A 15,937-nucleotide genomic window follows, 5' to 3' on the forward strand; every position below is an offset into this window, starting at 1 on the left:
CAGATGGGAGGCACAGGAATACCCAAGCCCACACACTGCAGCTGGGACTCACCCTGCCTGCAAAGCAGCTTGTACTGTGTTTCAGTTGTTCCCATGAGGTAGCACGAGGGATTGATTTGGCCTGGGGAATGGGTGTAGGAGGATCCAGCTCCAAATTATGTGATGCCTTGACAGGTCCCATTGCTGCTGGGACATGGTATGAGGCAGAAAGGAATCACATCTTCCTTCATCACTCCCCACGCCCATGCCCTGCAGCCTTCACTGTCTCAGGTGCACCCCTTTGCTCCAGGCAAGTGAGACATAACAGGGACTCCCCTTTTTGCTGACAGACCCTGATGCCTCAAAGGCTGGTTTGGAGGGATGAGCTGAGGACAGGGGGCAGGAAACCTAAGCTCTCTTTCCTTGGGCTGAGGATCAGCCAGCACTAACCATCCTCATGCCTGAAGCCTGCTCTGGAGCACAGAACTGGCACACCGATGCCTGGCTCCCCAGCATCCCCAGGGCAGACCCATAAAAGCAGCTGAGACAGTCAGGCCAGCTGGTTATGCACGGCCACACGCTGAGAAACCGGGTCCCGGTGACTGTCCTGGCGGTCACCCTCAGCTGCCACGCAGCACGGCACACACCACACACCGTGTCCACGCTGCGGGAAGCTTGTACCCAGCCCCATCTGCCCGAGTTCTTCCCTGTCAGTTTCAGCTCAGCACAAGCCAAATCCCATAGCCATGCCATGCCACTGCCCAGCACAAGGCTGGGCTCGCTGCCCCGCCCCACAAACCAAAGCTGTTCAGGATCCCCCAGGAAGACCCCAGGGGCTGGAGCCAGCGTGGCTGAGCCGCGTGCAGGACTGTCCAGCCCCGGTGCTCCTTGCTCCCAGCCCTGCTGAACCGCACTTCTTCACGGCAAACTCAGGCGGATGGTTTAGAGCTGACACAGAGCCCATCAAAAGCCCGGGAGGAGTGGGGATGCCTCCCGCCCCCTGCTCCTTCCCACTCCACGGCAGTGGCCCATGCTACCCTCCCTCCGCCACAGGGCAGCCCACCCCAACCCCCCCCTCCCCCAAACGGCGCTTTCCTGGGGACAGGCATCACCCTGAGCAGCGAGCAGGCGTTTACCGATGGGCAAGAACTGAAGCAGGACATGCTGCATCAGCCATTTCCAGCCCCACGGAGCCTCCTCTCCCCCCTCAGCATCCTACACAGCCCGTGGCATCGCTTCTCCCTCCCCGCCACGGAGCGGGCTCCGGCTGGCAGCGCTGCTCCCGGGAGCGTAGCAAGGCAGCCGAGCAGTAGCCCCTGGCAGCCGTAGGAGAGAAGCGGCTCATTTCCAGAGTCATTACGGTCTGAAAAGGGTCCCATCAGGTATTCCGCCCGTTCAGCACATTTATTTTCCCAAACCACAGCGGGGATTTGTGATTCCGGGCTCAATATTAGCGAGAGCTGCACGCTGACGGCTCCCGGACGGGAGCTGGCTGCCTGGGCAAGCAGGAGGCCCTGCCAGCCAGCCCTGGGGAGGGAGCGGGCAGACCCTAGCAGCTCCCCGCTTGCCCAGTTGCAGCCGTGACTCCGGAGCCGAGCTGCTCGGCGTGTGTGTGCACACACGTGCGAGCGCAATGCTGGCAGCCTCCAAATTCACACACCCCAGCGCCAACCCTACCCCCCCTCCCAAACACAGAAAGGCTCCCCTGTGTGCAAAGGGGTCTCTGCCAGCCCTTCCCCGCCCGCCACTGTCACTGACCAAAGCACCCTGCGACAGAGCACTTCAGTTCAGAGAGAATCGCAGATTGGAGAGGCTTTACACCACGGCTCTCCCACTGCCCGCTGCACACCTGCCCCAGGGAGCACTGAGTCCCGATCCCCCTCCCCGTCTCCTGCCTCTGAGCCCCTCCGGCACGGAGCTGCCGGCAGCCCGCTCCTGCGGCGCAGAGCCCTACCGAGAGCTCCCACGGAGGGTCCTCTCTCACTCCGTGTGAAATTTGGAGGGAAACTCAAACAGAGAGAGATGCAAACTTCAGCAACCGGAGCAAGGCAGGGAGCCCGGCTCTGGCAAGGCATGGCCGGTGGGTGCCCCCTGTGCCGGCTGGGGCCCCTGGGGAACCTGTGCCAGGTGTGCACTCACCACAGTGAAATCACGAGACGAGCAGTTCTCGCCGCTGAAATTGCAGCTCTTGAGCATGTCGTCGAGCTGGTGGCCAGTGCGGTTGACGATGTCGGCCATGTCGGGGTCAGGGTAGAGCAGGTCCGTGGCCTTGTGGCCATCCCGGTCCTTGGGGGGCAGCCCGGTCATGTTGGCCAAGTGGAAGATGTCGGCATCGGTGAGAGCTGAGTGGCGGTAGCGGTTGATGTTGCAGATGGTGATGGCGGGGAAAACCATCTCACGGATGGCCTCCTCATCCAGGGCCATGACATGGGGGTGCTCAAGGTAGAGTAGCGCCGATTTGGCTGCCTGGTAGAGGAAGAAGGCGAGCGAGGCCACGAAGGCAAATGCCCAGAGGGTCTGTCGCACTCCCAGCCGCCCTGACCGGCAGATGTGTCCCAGGCCATGCAGTGTGCTGGCGCTGGCAAAGGCAGCCAGATCTCGGGAGCGGGGCCGGGCGGGCTCTTCGATCAGGCTCTCCTTATCCCCTTCTTCTTTCTCCTTCTGCTTCTCATCCTCCTCGGCAAATTTGATTTTACACACGATTTCAATCGGCATCTGCCCCGCGCGGCCGGCGTGCCCAGCCAGCGAGCTGCCCCCCGGCACGGGCACTGGCCGAGAGCCCGGCCAGGCGCTGGGAGGGGGCTCGGGTCCCCCCCAAGCCCCAGCACGGCGCCGGGAGGGCCGAGCCGTCTCGGGAGGGAAACGCAGCCCCTCTCAGCAGCTCCGAGCCGCCGCTTCTCTCTTGTCTCACTAGTCGATCGTCTCCGTGTGCCTTCGCTTATCAGCACAAATACAGCTGTCAAAAACCCCTCTCTCTCCTCTCCCTCGCTCTGTCTCTCTGCCTCTCTCCTTCACTCCTCTCTGGTTAAGACCCCAGCAGATACAGGCAGCATTTAAGCATCATGTGCTAATAAAATCCAGGGAATACTTAATAATTCAAGACATGTCAACATTATTTCATCGTCAAATAAAGAGCGAGCGCCAGAGAAAAGAGGCAGTGTGAAGGGCCCGGCGCCTCCGGGGCAGGGAGCTGTGCTGCGCCCTCTCCCCAGCCCCAGCTCCGAAAGTGCTGGTGGAGCCACTTGTTTGAATGGCTCGGGAGCTGCCGGAGCCGTGCCGAGCCGTGCTATGCCGAGCCGAGCCGAGCCGTGAGATGCCGAACCGCTCTGCTCCGCGCTGTGCCGTGCAATGCCGCGCCGTGCGATGCCGAACCGCGCTGCTCCTCGCCGTGCCGAGCGATGCCGAGCCGAACCGTGGCGAGGCGGGCGGGGCACGGACCCTGCCCCTCGTCGCCGCCGTCGCCGTCCCCGCCCGGCCCCGCCGTGCCCCGCCGGCCCGTGCGCCCCGGGGCAGAGCGCGGCGCGGCGCGGCTCGGCGGGGGCGGGCAGCCTGCGGGCAGCTCGCCCGGCGGCCCCCTCCTGCTCGCCCGCCTGCGGACTCCTCCTGCCTCGGCGGCTCCCTGGCCGTTAACTACCTCCCTGCCACGGCCCGCCGCGCCCTGAGTCGGAGGGCGCCGAGACCCGTCGGTCCCTGTCCCGGCCCCGGCCCCAAGCTCGTCGCCGGAGCGGGAATGAAGACGGGGCGCCGGGGTTGCACCTCCCCTCTCCCCTGGTCCCCGTGCTCCTCGGTGCCCCAGAGCTGAGAGGGCGGCAACACCTCCACCCACCCCCCGCGGCCGGTGCTGAAGTCCCCCGGCGTCACTTCTGCCCCCCACACCTCTCTGTTTTGCACGCTGGGCTTCGCACTGCCCCAACAGCCCGTGTGTGAGAAGTGGGGGGTTACTACAGGCAGTGACCAGTTCTGCTAGAAAGGTTGAGCCGGGGTCACTCTGTCCCACTCTTCCGAGCTCCTTCGCCTCCTCAGGGCTGTCTCTGCTCCCTCTGCAGCACACTCACGTCTGCCCCAGTGCACAGCCCCACGCAGGACCCAGCTCCCATAGTAGCACTGCCCGGCACGCAGTGGGGGAGGCAGGGTGTCCTCCTGCCCCATTCTGCCCGCAGCAGTGGGGCTCAGCGGGGTCAGAGCTGCGATGAGGTTATGAGTTCACCCTGCGGCACCGACCACAGAGCCACAGGGCGCTTGGGTCTGAGTGCTCCCCATGAACACCACCTTCTGCCAGAAAATCATGGTTTCCCTCAGCTTCTTTCCTCAGTTTCCTCAGCTGGTGAAGGAGACTTAGCTCTTTTAGAAAGGCTGAGCCAGACCCCTCACCCACAAGTCAAGCAATCCCCTGCAACCCTGCCTAGTGGCACAGCAGTAGGGGAAACACCATCTCCCTGCCTCTAGAACAAGCCCAGCACTGGGTACTCCCCTCCTCCCCAGGAGACGTGGCTCTGCTGGGGAGGTGCGTGCCTGGCTGGGAAGCTGGGGTCCCCGGAGGACAAGTGATGAGACAGCCGCCCATGAGCTCGACAAGAAGCTTCGCCTCCCACCGGGGACTGTGCCGCAGGTCAGTGTGACCTTCACTGTGCTGCCAATGCCAACGGCAAAGCTTTCCCCAGTCGTCCGGCAAGCGCACACACATCTTCAATCTTCCCATCGATCTGTGCATGGCACACATGTTCCTGCCTCTGTGCAGGTCAATACAGCATGATAGGCTGCCTCCGGCAGGGAGCACGCACAGCCTCGCGTCACCCTGCCCAGGGGACATGGTGTGCACGTGCCAGCCCCACATCCCCAGTTCGGAGAGGCACAGGTGGGCAATGGGCTGGGAAGGCGGCCCAAGCACTGCCGTCACCACGGGGGGCCCCAGCCATAAGCCACAAGCTGCTTCTGCAGGGCTGGGGAGATGCCTGGCCCTGCAAAGGCTGTGGACATCAAGGGCCTGATCCTGTGTCAAGGAGATTCTGCAGGCCAAGGCAATGTCTGGCTCTGGGTCTTTGGTCTGCAGAGCCTGGTATGGAGTTCCTGCCTGTGTCTCCCAGTGCTGTGGTGGCAAGGGGCACAAGGGAAGGAAGGAACCACCCTGTAAGTGTGGATCCTGAGGTACAGGTCAAACCAAGCTGTGTGAAACCACCAGGAGCCCAGTGTCTTCTGGTTTTCAACAGTCATGACACGGGAGCAGGACCCTGCATAGCCCAGACACCCACACCACAAGGACTACAGAACTGTGTCTACTCTGAACATCTTTTGCTCCATTAGCAACTGCGACCTGGGCTAGGCACATGTCTCAACACCCTAAGCATTGTCTCCTCCTTCGTGGCCAGAAATGTGTCCTCTTCTCCCTGTGCAGCCTTTCCTCCCCTCCTGGTCCTGCCTGGCTGCTCAACAAGGACAGATGTGTGCAAAGGCTCATCCCCTTGCAGGATGACCCAGGGCACAGACCTGAAGTGCATCCAGGCTGGGTTGGGATCAAGCTGTGCCCAAGTGAGTGGCACCTAGGGTACAAGCCAAATCCCCAGATGGAGCTGCAGGCCTGCAAGCCCTGAAGCAGGCCCAGCTGTGGCTTTGGTGCCATCAGCACCTGGGGAGAGGACACAACAGGAGACACCCATGGCTGGAAGAGTAGGGAGCGGGGAAGCAGCGTGGATGGGAGTGGGAGGAAGCAGGGTCACAGGGATTGCTTTCTCCTGGGACCAGGCAAGGCATTTAGCACAGAATGTCTGTGGCTCATGGTTCTCTACTGTAGCCTCCTACCTGTGACTGAGTATGGAAGACATGAGGAGGGACTCTGCAGCACGCAGTGGGGCTCAGCTGCCCCTCCACCCAGCCATGAGCAGCTGCAGAGCCTATGCACTTGCTGATGCTCCCACATCCAGCCCTTGTTTTCAATGCTAACACCAGAAGTCTGATGCCCTGGGCTCTGGGCTGCCGAGTTCACCAGCCACTGCACAAGTGAACCAACAGGATGGAAGGAAGAGTGATCTGAGGGCTTGCTGGCAGATTGGCAAAGTGGGGTCCCCCTTTCTCACCCCAGCACCCCCATCCCCAGGGGATGCTGAGAAGGAAGGACTTGGCATAGGGCCCCTGTGCTGCACTCAGATGACGGGGGAGGCTGCAAGCGCCAGGGAAGACAGGACTGGAATTTGAAATGATGTTGACAAATCGGAGAAATGGCCTGAAAACAATCAGATACAATTCAAAAGGACAAGCGCCAAGAGCTGGGCTGGGGTGGGAAGGAAATCTGCCCAGCAAGGGGGAGGGCAAGTGGCTGAAGGGCATGGCTGCCAGGTGGGCAGGAGAGCAAAGCAGAGCCCCCACTTGGCAATGGGCAGCAGCATTGGTTTGTTCCTGTTTAACACCAACATCCAGGATAGTCCCAGCTGGAGAAACAAGGCTGGCAGAGGGTTGGACCCCCCAGGCAGGACACGTGGTGAAGGTGCAGTTATCTGTGTAAGCAGAAGCTGCATTTCCAGATGCCCAGCAGCCAGGCATCTGCTGGGAAAAGCATCCGGGAGCTAGGAATAAAACAGGAGAAGCCTCATTCATTTGGGATATGGGATATGCCAGTTCAATATGGGATGTCTGGCGGCCCTGCAACTGGACTGAGCTCAGTGGAAAGGAGGACATTGCTCAGGGCTGCGTGAAAAGGAGCATCATTCGCAAGGCATGTGAAACACTTGCCAGGGGCGAGGCCTTGGTGGGAGCCCTGTGCCTGGTTCAGGGACCACATGTCAAGAAAAATCCAAACTAATTGGAAAGAGTAGAGAGGATGGCAATAACAGAGAGCAAAGCTGGAGATAGTCTGGAGGCCCTAGGGGTTTGGGTGAGAGTAGAGGAGGCTGAGAGGCTGCATCTGTAGACAAAATAACTGCTATGAGCATGGAAGGAGCGGGCTTTCTAGAGCATCAGGGCCCTGACACACTGAAAATGACAGCAGGGTCTAGGTGGAGTCTCCACGTGGGAGAAGTGGGCCTACGGCCTGGAAGGGTGCTTGGTGTGACTGGTCCTCCTGTGGTGCCCTCCAGCACCCTCATGCTGACACTTCCCCCCAAGATACAACATTTTCTGTTTCTATTCTATTCTGTGATTTCCCTGTCTTACCACCAAACCAATGGGTTGAACCTTTTCTGTATTAGCACCCAACCTCCTGCCATGTGCCACTCTAGGGAGCCCATCCTCACAGCCACGCTGTGAGGCTGCAGCTCCTCAGTGTCGGCACAGGGGATCAGACCAGGAAACTGAAGGGTCCTGGTGGCCGGAGCAGCCTGAGAAAGGTGGGGGACACAGGTGACAGGACAATTGCAGCCATGTGTGGGGAGCAGGCACTTGCCCAAATGGAGAATCCCAGCAGGCAGCATCCACCTGATCCTCTGCTATTCTGAGTTGCCTGTGACATGGATCTTGCTTTCTGGGCACTTCGGCCGCCAGCCCAAACCTGTGACCATGCTGCTGTGTCTTCCTCACCAGCTCCACACACTCCAGAGCTGATGCTGGCTGTGTCCCCACATCCAGAGGGAAGTGGATCTGGGGCAATCATTAATTTTGATCTAATTGAAGGAAACGTGACTGCAGAGCCCAGTTGGCCACAACATTCAGCTCCACCTTGCGCTGGTCAGATCCTCTGAGACCCTTGCAAACACGTCTGCTTAACTAGTACAATTTCGTCTCCAGACCTCCTCGGCATGCTTCTGGCACCTGCCTGGCAGTTCATGAGAGCAATGAGAACCTCAGCTGTGGGGAGATGTGGGATGACAAGATGTCTTCTCCAATTAAGGGGGAGCAGGGCTGGTGACAGTGTGATGAGCATGCCAGGCATCATTGCCTGTGGTGGAGAAAGCCATGGGATAGCTTGCCCCCCACTGACCAAAGCCCCCATTCTGTTCTTCTAGGCCTGTGGGGAACAGTGGGGCTGGGAACAGTGGGAGGGAGTCGTATGCTTCAGGGCAGGCAGCAGAGCCATAGTTATGAGCATCTTCATCAGCCTCACTGTGCTGGGATTGGGAAGATGGCTGCACAGACCAACCTCGTTGGTGGCCCTGGTCCCTGGGCAGGAGGTGGCCGGCCTGGTCTGCCCCACGTGTAGCAGATGACATGTCTGCCAGGGCCAGCAGATGCATGGGTGAAGCAGCACCCCATTAACACACTGACCCCGTTTACATAAACTACTCCCATTAAACACAATACCTTATTAAATACTTTACCCCAATTAAGTACAGTACCTTAATTAATACAACACCCCAATTAGGGACAGTACTCCCATTCAATTTATTCCTTCATTAAGCGCAAAAGCTCAATTACAAAATCTCTTTTGTAAGCTATGTGCACAAGCTCACGCAAGGTGCCCTGGACACCTCTTGCTGTTGCCAGAAAAAAAACACTGGGTTTATGTGGCTTTTGGGTTCCTACCTCCATGAAATTATGGAGAGGGTTTCAGTAGGATGTGGGTGTAGGGACATCCACCACAGCCGACAGAATAATGTCCTCTTGCATCAGAGCCAGGTTAGATCCCATGGACTCTCATTGGGCTAATGGGTTCATAGGAGAAAAGGGTCTGTGCTGGGCACAGGCTAGTTCCATGGTATTTAACCCCTGGGAGCAGCTGAGACCTTTCTGGTTGCTCTCCTGACTTCTTCACCCAGAGGTGCTCAGCTAAGCCCCTCTCCCAGCCAGCCCTTGCCCCCATGCCCATGGAGAGACAGCAGGCAGTGGCTGCTGTGGGCTGCCCAGCCATGCACAGCAGTCCCTGCTGATGGTCTCTATCTGAGACAGCCACTGTGCCATGGACCTGCACCACCCTGACTCTGCTGAGCTGAAAGCAAGGGGAGTAGCAGCAACCTGCATCTGCTCTCGATGTTCTTCTCTGACTTGGTCAGTAAAAACCACCCCCAAACTGAGCCACACACTTGATCACTCCACACCAACATCCTCACTAAGAGGAAATGTACACCTAAAAGCCTTCCAAAGCAGAAGAAAGCAAAGCAGAGCCTTTTTCCCAGAAGGATGGGCATAGGTTTCAGCACAGACGGTGTTCATCAGCTCCAGGAAGATCCTCAGCCCAGCACATATTTCCAGGTTCGGGGTCTGGTGGTGCTCGCTGGCCCATGACCAACCTCAGGTCAGGCCGAGCTAATGCTGCCCTCCAGTCCTGAGCGGGAGGAGTGGAGGAAACGGCCTCACTGCCCCCGGAGCATCCCCTGCGGCTGGAAAGGCCATTGCAGACGTGACCAGAGAGTGGCTGTGAGGCAGCAGCAGGAGCCCCGGCTCTGAGCACGGCGCCCTGGGTGAGCGCGGTCCCTCCTGCCCTCACTGCTGTTAGGAAGGGGAAGGCGTCTGGGAGCCGTCGCTGCAGCGTGCAGAGACACTCGTTTCGTTTTATGGCCTTTTTATTGCTGCAGCTGGTTGATCCTCCCTGCTCTCTGCCATCTTGAGGAGGGCAGCCGGGCAGGCTGGCTCATGGCCCTGCTATGCCAAGCAGCTTGGTGGCTGGGAATGTGTCTGGTACAGGGTGCTGCTGGGCTTGCACCACTAGTGAAAGCACCAGCACGGTGAGGAAACTGGGCTCAGCACCCTGCTGGGACACTCTCCAGAGCTACCTCTGCACAGCCCACACCAGGAGCCCCCCACCCCTGCCACTTATCACCTGCCTAGTGGTTTATAAAACTTTAAAGCTAATGGTGTAATAAACTCCAATAATGATATTGCAGCTGCACCGGGGCACCCTGGGATGAATATATTACAGGAGCTGCAGCAGTTATGCAGGGAGGGCAGGATCTGGGCTGGGAGATGCTCCAGCCAGTTCTGCAGGAGACAGGTTAAGCCTTCCCTAGCTCTGCTTGTGTGCAGAAGCATCCCCCAGTCTGCTCTCAAGAGCCAAGGAAAGGCAACTAATGAATGGGCAGCCCACCTTGGCTACAGTCCTCCCTGACCATAAGCCAGGCCCAGAGACCTCCAATGGAAAAGGAATTGTGAGAGGCAGGAAACCCTAAGATGGCTTCTTACTCATGGGCAGGGGATGCTCAGATGTTTGAGCTGGGCTGAGCCCCAGGAACTACCCTGCTTCCTGTGGTCGGAGGCCCACATGGCACTCAGCCCCTGGCTGAGATGAGCCCAGGACACCATGTGCAGTCCCTGAGCACCAGCGCATTGTCCCTGTCCTGCCTCGATAGTGCCAGCACCCATCAGGGTTGCTGTGCCAGAATGCACAGCTGCTTGTGGGGGTAGGGATGCTGATGAACACAGCTGTATGGGCACAGCTAGTACAGCTGGAAGGGCAGCTCACAGCCAAGGGGACATACCCAGAGCTGTGCCACACAGGAGGGGTGGGGTGACCACGGGTGCATCTTTGCTGTAGTGTGTGGGGAGAGTGAGAGCACCATCCCATCCTGAACAGCCCTGATCCTGCACCAGCAGGTCTCAGCTGTGCTGACATGGGAACAGAAGGGTGATGGATGCCACAGGGCCGGAGCTTGGCACAGCAGCGGCAGGAAGCCAATCACCATGCTCCCTAGACAACTCTGGAGGGGTGCAGTCTGCAAGTAGCTCCAGTGCAGGGCACAGGAAATGCTGGCACTCCAGCAGCACCTGCACTGGACAGCAGAGCTGGTGCCCACCCATTGCATCTCAGCCCTGGCTTCAAGGAATGTGAGGAGCTAGACTGGAGCATGCCCAGCCAGCAGAGCATGAGGATCTGCTCTTCATGTTCTGAGACATTGCTCATCTGCTCCGTCAGACTTGGTTGTGCCTGCAGGCCCTGTCCTGCCCCATCTCCTGCAGACACTGGCACCCAGTACCCAGGCAGTTCCCTCTGTCTCCTCACAGCCCTGGACCACTCTTCCTGCCCCATCCCCAGCACGTCACCCAGGTGGCTCTTGCCTCCCACCTGCTTTCCTAAAAACAACAGAGTCATAAACCGCCAGCAGAGCTGCTTCAGCACAGTAATAGGGCTGAGGTTTTAAATGCACCCAAGTCAGAAGACTGGAAGTTATGGGTCCCCAAACAGCCGTAGCTCAGCCGCATGGTGCCCATGACGGCCCCGTGCCTGCACAGACACCGTGCTGCGGGCAAGGGGCAGAGTTAGCGTTACCATGGGAACTGTGGCTCCCCTTTTCCTGACATCTGTGTGATTAAAGCTTCAACCTTGATGCCATTGCGCCCCCAACAGCATGTGCCATGGGGGCACCCTCCCTGCCCTCCCGTGGGCTATCAGGCGAAAGGGCAGGGGGCCAAGCTTGGGACTGCCTGGGCCCCTAGGTAGTTGGACTGCAGGAAGGAGCAGTAATTTGGAGGAGGCCTCTGGGAAGTCCTGGTAGGAGCTACACAGCCATGCTTCTGGGGCCGGGATCCAGCTCAAGGCAGGTCCTGGGGCCGAGATCAAGTTGGATTTGGTGTACAGCTTGGTGTACAGCCACCGAGCTCACCCCATCAATCAGCCTCAGCACAGGCCATGAGTGCTGATGGTGTGGTGGGTGCTGCCTGCTGCAGAGCACATGGCTACCAGCAAAAATGCCACGTATGCCATGCCAGGCACCACAGAGTCAGGAAGCCCCTGCATGCTGCAAACCCCAGGCACACCACTGGCACCAAGTGCAGAGCACACCACAAACACTGAACACCGAACTGCACTTCATCCTGAGCACACTGTGAATAGGGACAGCATCCACCCACTGAGAATTTTCCAAGTGTTGACCACAAATGTGAGCTGGGCTGCTGGAAATGCGATGTCTTCAGCTCCTTGCAAACAGGAGGCTGATGCCAAGTGCTGAGAGCACCAGTGGTGCCACGTGTGCCGCAGGCACTGAAAACTGCACTATGACCATGGGACGGACTGCAGGCTGTGAGTGCTGAGTGTGCTGCAAAGGGAGCCTCGGCAGGGAAATCATGGGCTGATGGCACTGCTAATGTCAGAGCTGGTGCTATCAGTGAGCTAAGAGCATGCTGCCACTCTGAAGCAGGCTAACATCTGGCACCAAGCACAGGGTAAACAGCAGAAACACTATTAATGCTGTGCACCAAGCTCTGTAAATAGCACAAGCACCAGGAAGCTTGTAGCAGACATACCATGGGCTGTGACTGCAAAGCATACAGCAAGCAAGCAGTGCATCAAGCACCGGTAACTGGATGCAGGGCAAGCACCAAGAACACACACCTGTGGGAGCAAGCAGGGAGCACGTGGGGAATGGGAGGAATCTGTAGACACTGCAAGATGGGCCCACTGCAAGCACTGCTCACAGCACTGGCACCAACCACCAGATGCAGGGCCAGAAGTCTGCTGTGAACACTGATCACACCATGGGGACCAAAACACTGAGCACACCACAGAGAGAAGGCTGGTTCAAGCACCAACTTTGCTACAAATGCCAAATCTAACAGGCACTGGGCTTAACACCTGTAATATGAAATGCTGTCTGTGGAGGTTGCCAAGTGCTCCACAAACATGCAACCACGGCTGACACCAAATCTGAATGCACTGCAAACCCCAGCAGTGGTGGGTCCCACACCTTGATCGCATCAGGTGTGCCAAGCACTGCCAACACTGAGTGCAAGCACTGTGCAAATAACAGCCATGCTGCAGGTATTAAGTGCCAAGCACTCTACAATTATCAGGCAAACCGTGGGCATGAAGTGCTGCACACACCACGACCCCAAACACACTGCAGGCACCAATTTGACAAGTACACTCCTGATAACCAGCCTGTGGCTGGTGCTGAATGCATCAAAAAGAGCTGTGAAAGTTTGGGTACAGTGTGGCCCTGGCCATGGCATACACCAAACCTGGTTCTGGCACTGAAGATGCTGAGAACATCAGCTCAGGCAATTTTGTGTTGCAAATACCCATCAAAGCATGGGCACTGGAATGCCAACCAAATGCTTCCTTGTCTTCTTCTGTGCTGTGCTACAAATAAGAATGTACATTGCAAACACCAAGCAGAAACAGGTATCAGGCACCCCAATGAAGACCACCATGAGCTGGACATGCTGCAGTCCTTTTCTTCCAACAACTGCCTCAAAGCTTAATGCAAAGCACAACTCACCCCTGGCACCTGGTGCTTTGCAAACACCAGGTTTGGCAGTGGCTGCACCGGGTGCTGGCACACTGAATGTTGCATTTTGTGTCACAAATCTTCTCCTGCTGTGCAACACCAACATGGCAAGATGCTTGCAGCTGCCACCGAGCCCTGCAGCTCCCCCGCCCAGGGTGTGTGGGGTCCCTCCTGTCTCTCAGGGAGCGACAGCCGTGCAGGAGGGCCAGTGGTGCAGCGTGTGCCGGTGTGCTCAGGGCCTGTTATTTCATTTTCACTTGTCCCATCCCATTAGCACAGCTGTCTGCCACCAGAGAAAGGAAAATTGATGCTAAACGGGATATCAATTTATCATGGAGTGTGTCACCCGCCGCACGGCTCTGCCAGCCGAGCAGCAGAGACACGCTGCACCAGCCAAGCAGCACCTGTAATTAACAGCTCGTCAGCCTCCCCCGCGCTGCAGCCTGGGCACCAGCCGGTGGGCGCAGCGGGGGGAATCCCCACAGCGGTGCCACCTTTCGCTCTCGGCCGGGACCCCAGCACCCCTTCTCGGGTGCCCACCTCCCATCCCCACTGCCAATGTCAGAGGCAGCCGGTGGGGCGCAGGTGGGTGCGCCGGGGCTGCCAGCCCGTGGGATGCTCGGAGATAGTCTGTCTCCTGTCCCGGCCCAGCTTCAGCCACGTCCCCCCTGCCCCGACCCCTCGCTGCTGAGGTGTCCTGACGTGAGGCGGAGCCATAACTCATGGGGTGACGGTGCCCGGTGAGTAACGAGCCGGGAGCCGGGCTCCCGAGCGTGAGTTACGGCCACTGCCTGCGCCCAGTGAGACATCAATCCTGGCGGGTGGCAGGGATAGAAATGCAGCGTTCAGCGTGCCGGGAAGGGGCCACAGGATGGCCCATCAATCCTGGGCAGCCGGGTGGGATGCCAGCATGGGCAGGGCATAGCTGGAGGGCTCCCCGCTGCAGACACTCCTTCCCGTGTCCCCTCCTGGATGTCCGCAGCCACAGGGCAAATGCAGGCTGTGCTGCCCAGCCTCCCTGGCTGCGGGGCCACAGTAGGAGGAACATGTCAGATGTGGCCATTCCCTGGGAAAGCTCGGAGCAGGAAGGAGGGAAGGGGCCACCAGGACAGCCTGGTGTAGAGCCAGGAACGGCTTTCCAGCTCAGCACTGACAAAACCTCTGAGGGGTTTTGCACGAGCAAGCTCTCCATACCTGATACTCCAGGCTTTCCGCACGGCCCCTTCCCCACCGTGCCCTGGCAGGAATAGGACCAAACCCTCATCCAGCCGGTGCCGGGCACTGCCGCCGTCTCGCCCTGCGTGCCCGGGCTGTGTGACAGCGGTAGGGCGGGCGGGCAGCCAGCGGGGCGGCAGGCAGAGCCGAGGCAGTTTTGTTGCTTTGATGCTAAACACCCAGAGATGAAATGCGTGCCCTGGGGCTGGGCCCCTCGCAGCCAGCCGGCCGGCCAGCCTCTGGCTGCGGAGCCGTGCCAGCGCTGGGGCCGATAATTGGATGCATGTTTCTTCCAATGAGTTTGTATCATTTTTATGTAAATTTGACATTTTCCTGATGTTCTGTAATGTGCACAAAGCAAGTGCCGCTCCTGCCGTCGGCAAAGCCTATTTCCTTCCTGTCTGAAGTGCTGTGTTGATTTAAGGGCCCACTAATACGCGCAGCCGCCCCCCCCCCATCCCCCATCCCCGTGCACATGCACGTGCACGCACGTGGCTCGGCTGCTCCGATCTCCCTCCATCCGCCTGATGTGCATCTCCTGGGTGCCCAAACCCATGTCCCACCCAGGGCCCAGGCCGTCCTGTGCCCACACAGCATGGAGCTATGACAGCCGAGCACCTTTCTCCATCTCATGTATCCCTGCCAGCACTGCTGGGCACCGCTCGGTGCTCCTCCTGGCACAAGTGAAGAGGTTCCTCTCTGCTAAGCATGGGAGGGGACTGCTGGTAGGCCCCATGGGGTTCTTTAATCTGCTGGAGGAAGGTGGGAAGAGATCAGAGCCTTGAAGCCAGAGGGAAAGGAAACCAGAGGCAACCTAAGTGCACCTTTCTGGCAGTGCGGGAAGGTGCTGCTAACTAACTGCGTGCCCAGGGCTGCGGGAGACCTTCCAGGGAGAGCTTTGAGCCCCTCTGCTTGAGGGGCCAGGATGGATCTGCCCGGTCGTCCTGAACTGTTCTCGGGCAGGAGTCCACGTGTCCTGGGCACAGCAACGCCTGACCACAGGCAGCAGCCCTGGCACTGGGAGAACCCTTCCCGGAGATGAGGGCATCCCGTCTCCTGGGTCCTCAGCTTCTTGCACTGCACAGTTTACCCTGGCTCGGTCTGCGGCGCAGGAGAGCCAGTTTCAAAGGCAGCGCTGCTATTTAAAGCCCTTATTGTTCGCGTCCTTGACACCGGCAGCTACATCCTGCTGTCGTTCGATGTGAGCGCATCCTGGCCCGGCCAGCCAGAGGAAGGCAGCTAATGAAGAGCAAGTGCAAAGACGCCTCTTCTTTGTCCTGATCACAAAGCAGCTTCCCAAACAGTCCCTCTCTGCCCTGCGCCGGGCAGCTATTTATAGCTCTCCTTCCCCAGGGCACGCCGGGAGTTTCCTTCAGCCAGCGATGCCCTGGGATCCCTTCAACAGGGCGCAGAGATGAAGGCTCTCCAGTCCCGTGGCCCTGGGAGATGCTCACAAATATGCTCCATCCCTTTGTGCTCCCCTTGTAGGGGCAGCTACGAGGGCAGCTGGGTCAGCCAGGTCCAGAGAGAGGGTGGGCTCCCTGCCTGGGGTCAGCTGGTGTTCCTGGGGGAGCTTCTCCATCTGGGCAGCATCATTGCCTCTCTCCCACCACCGTTCCTCTGCGCACCTCAGGCACAGGGTTGCACAGCTGAGGGACATA

The 15,937-nt window shown here is 59.0% G+C and overlaps 1 protein-coding gene across 2 annotated transcripts in view; it reads right to left on the reverse strand.

Moving 5' to 3' along the window:
- ASIC4 (acid sensing ion channel subunit family member 4) overlaps window positions 1–15,937 on the reverse strand; it is a 63,422-nt gene that overhangs the window by 25,549 nt on the left and 21,936 nt on the right. The window contains exon 1 of one of the 2 annotated variants that reach the window (XM_071747594.1): window positions 2,119–3,561. The exons of the other annotated variant lie outside the window; for it this stretch is intronic. Within the exon in view, the coding sequence (XP_071603695.1) occupies window positions 2,119–2,694 (576 nt within the window). The 5' untranslated portion in view covers window positions 2,695–3,561. Of the gene's footprint in view, window positions 1–2,118; window positions 3,562–15,937 lie in introns of those variants that run through there. 2 annotated transcript variants of the gene reach the window in all.

Source organism: Heliangelus exortis, chromosome 6 (genome assembly GCF_036169615.1).
Source record: "Heliangelus exortis chromosome 6, bHelExo1.hap1, whole genome shotgun sequence".
NCBI lineage: Eukaryota > Metazoa > Chordata > Aves > Apodiformes > Trochilidae > Heliangelus > Heliangelus exortis.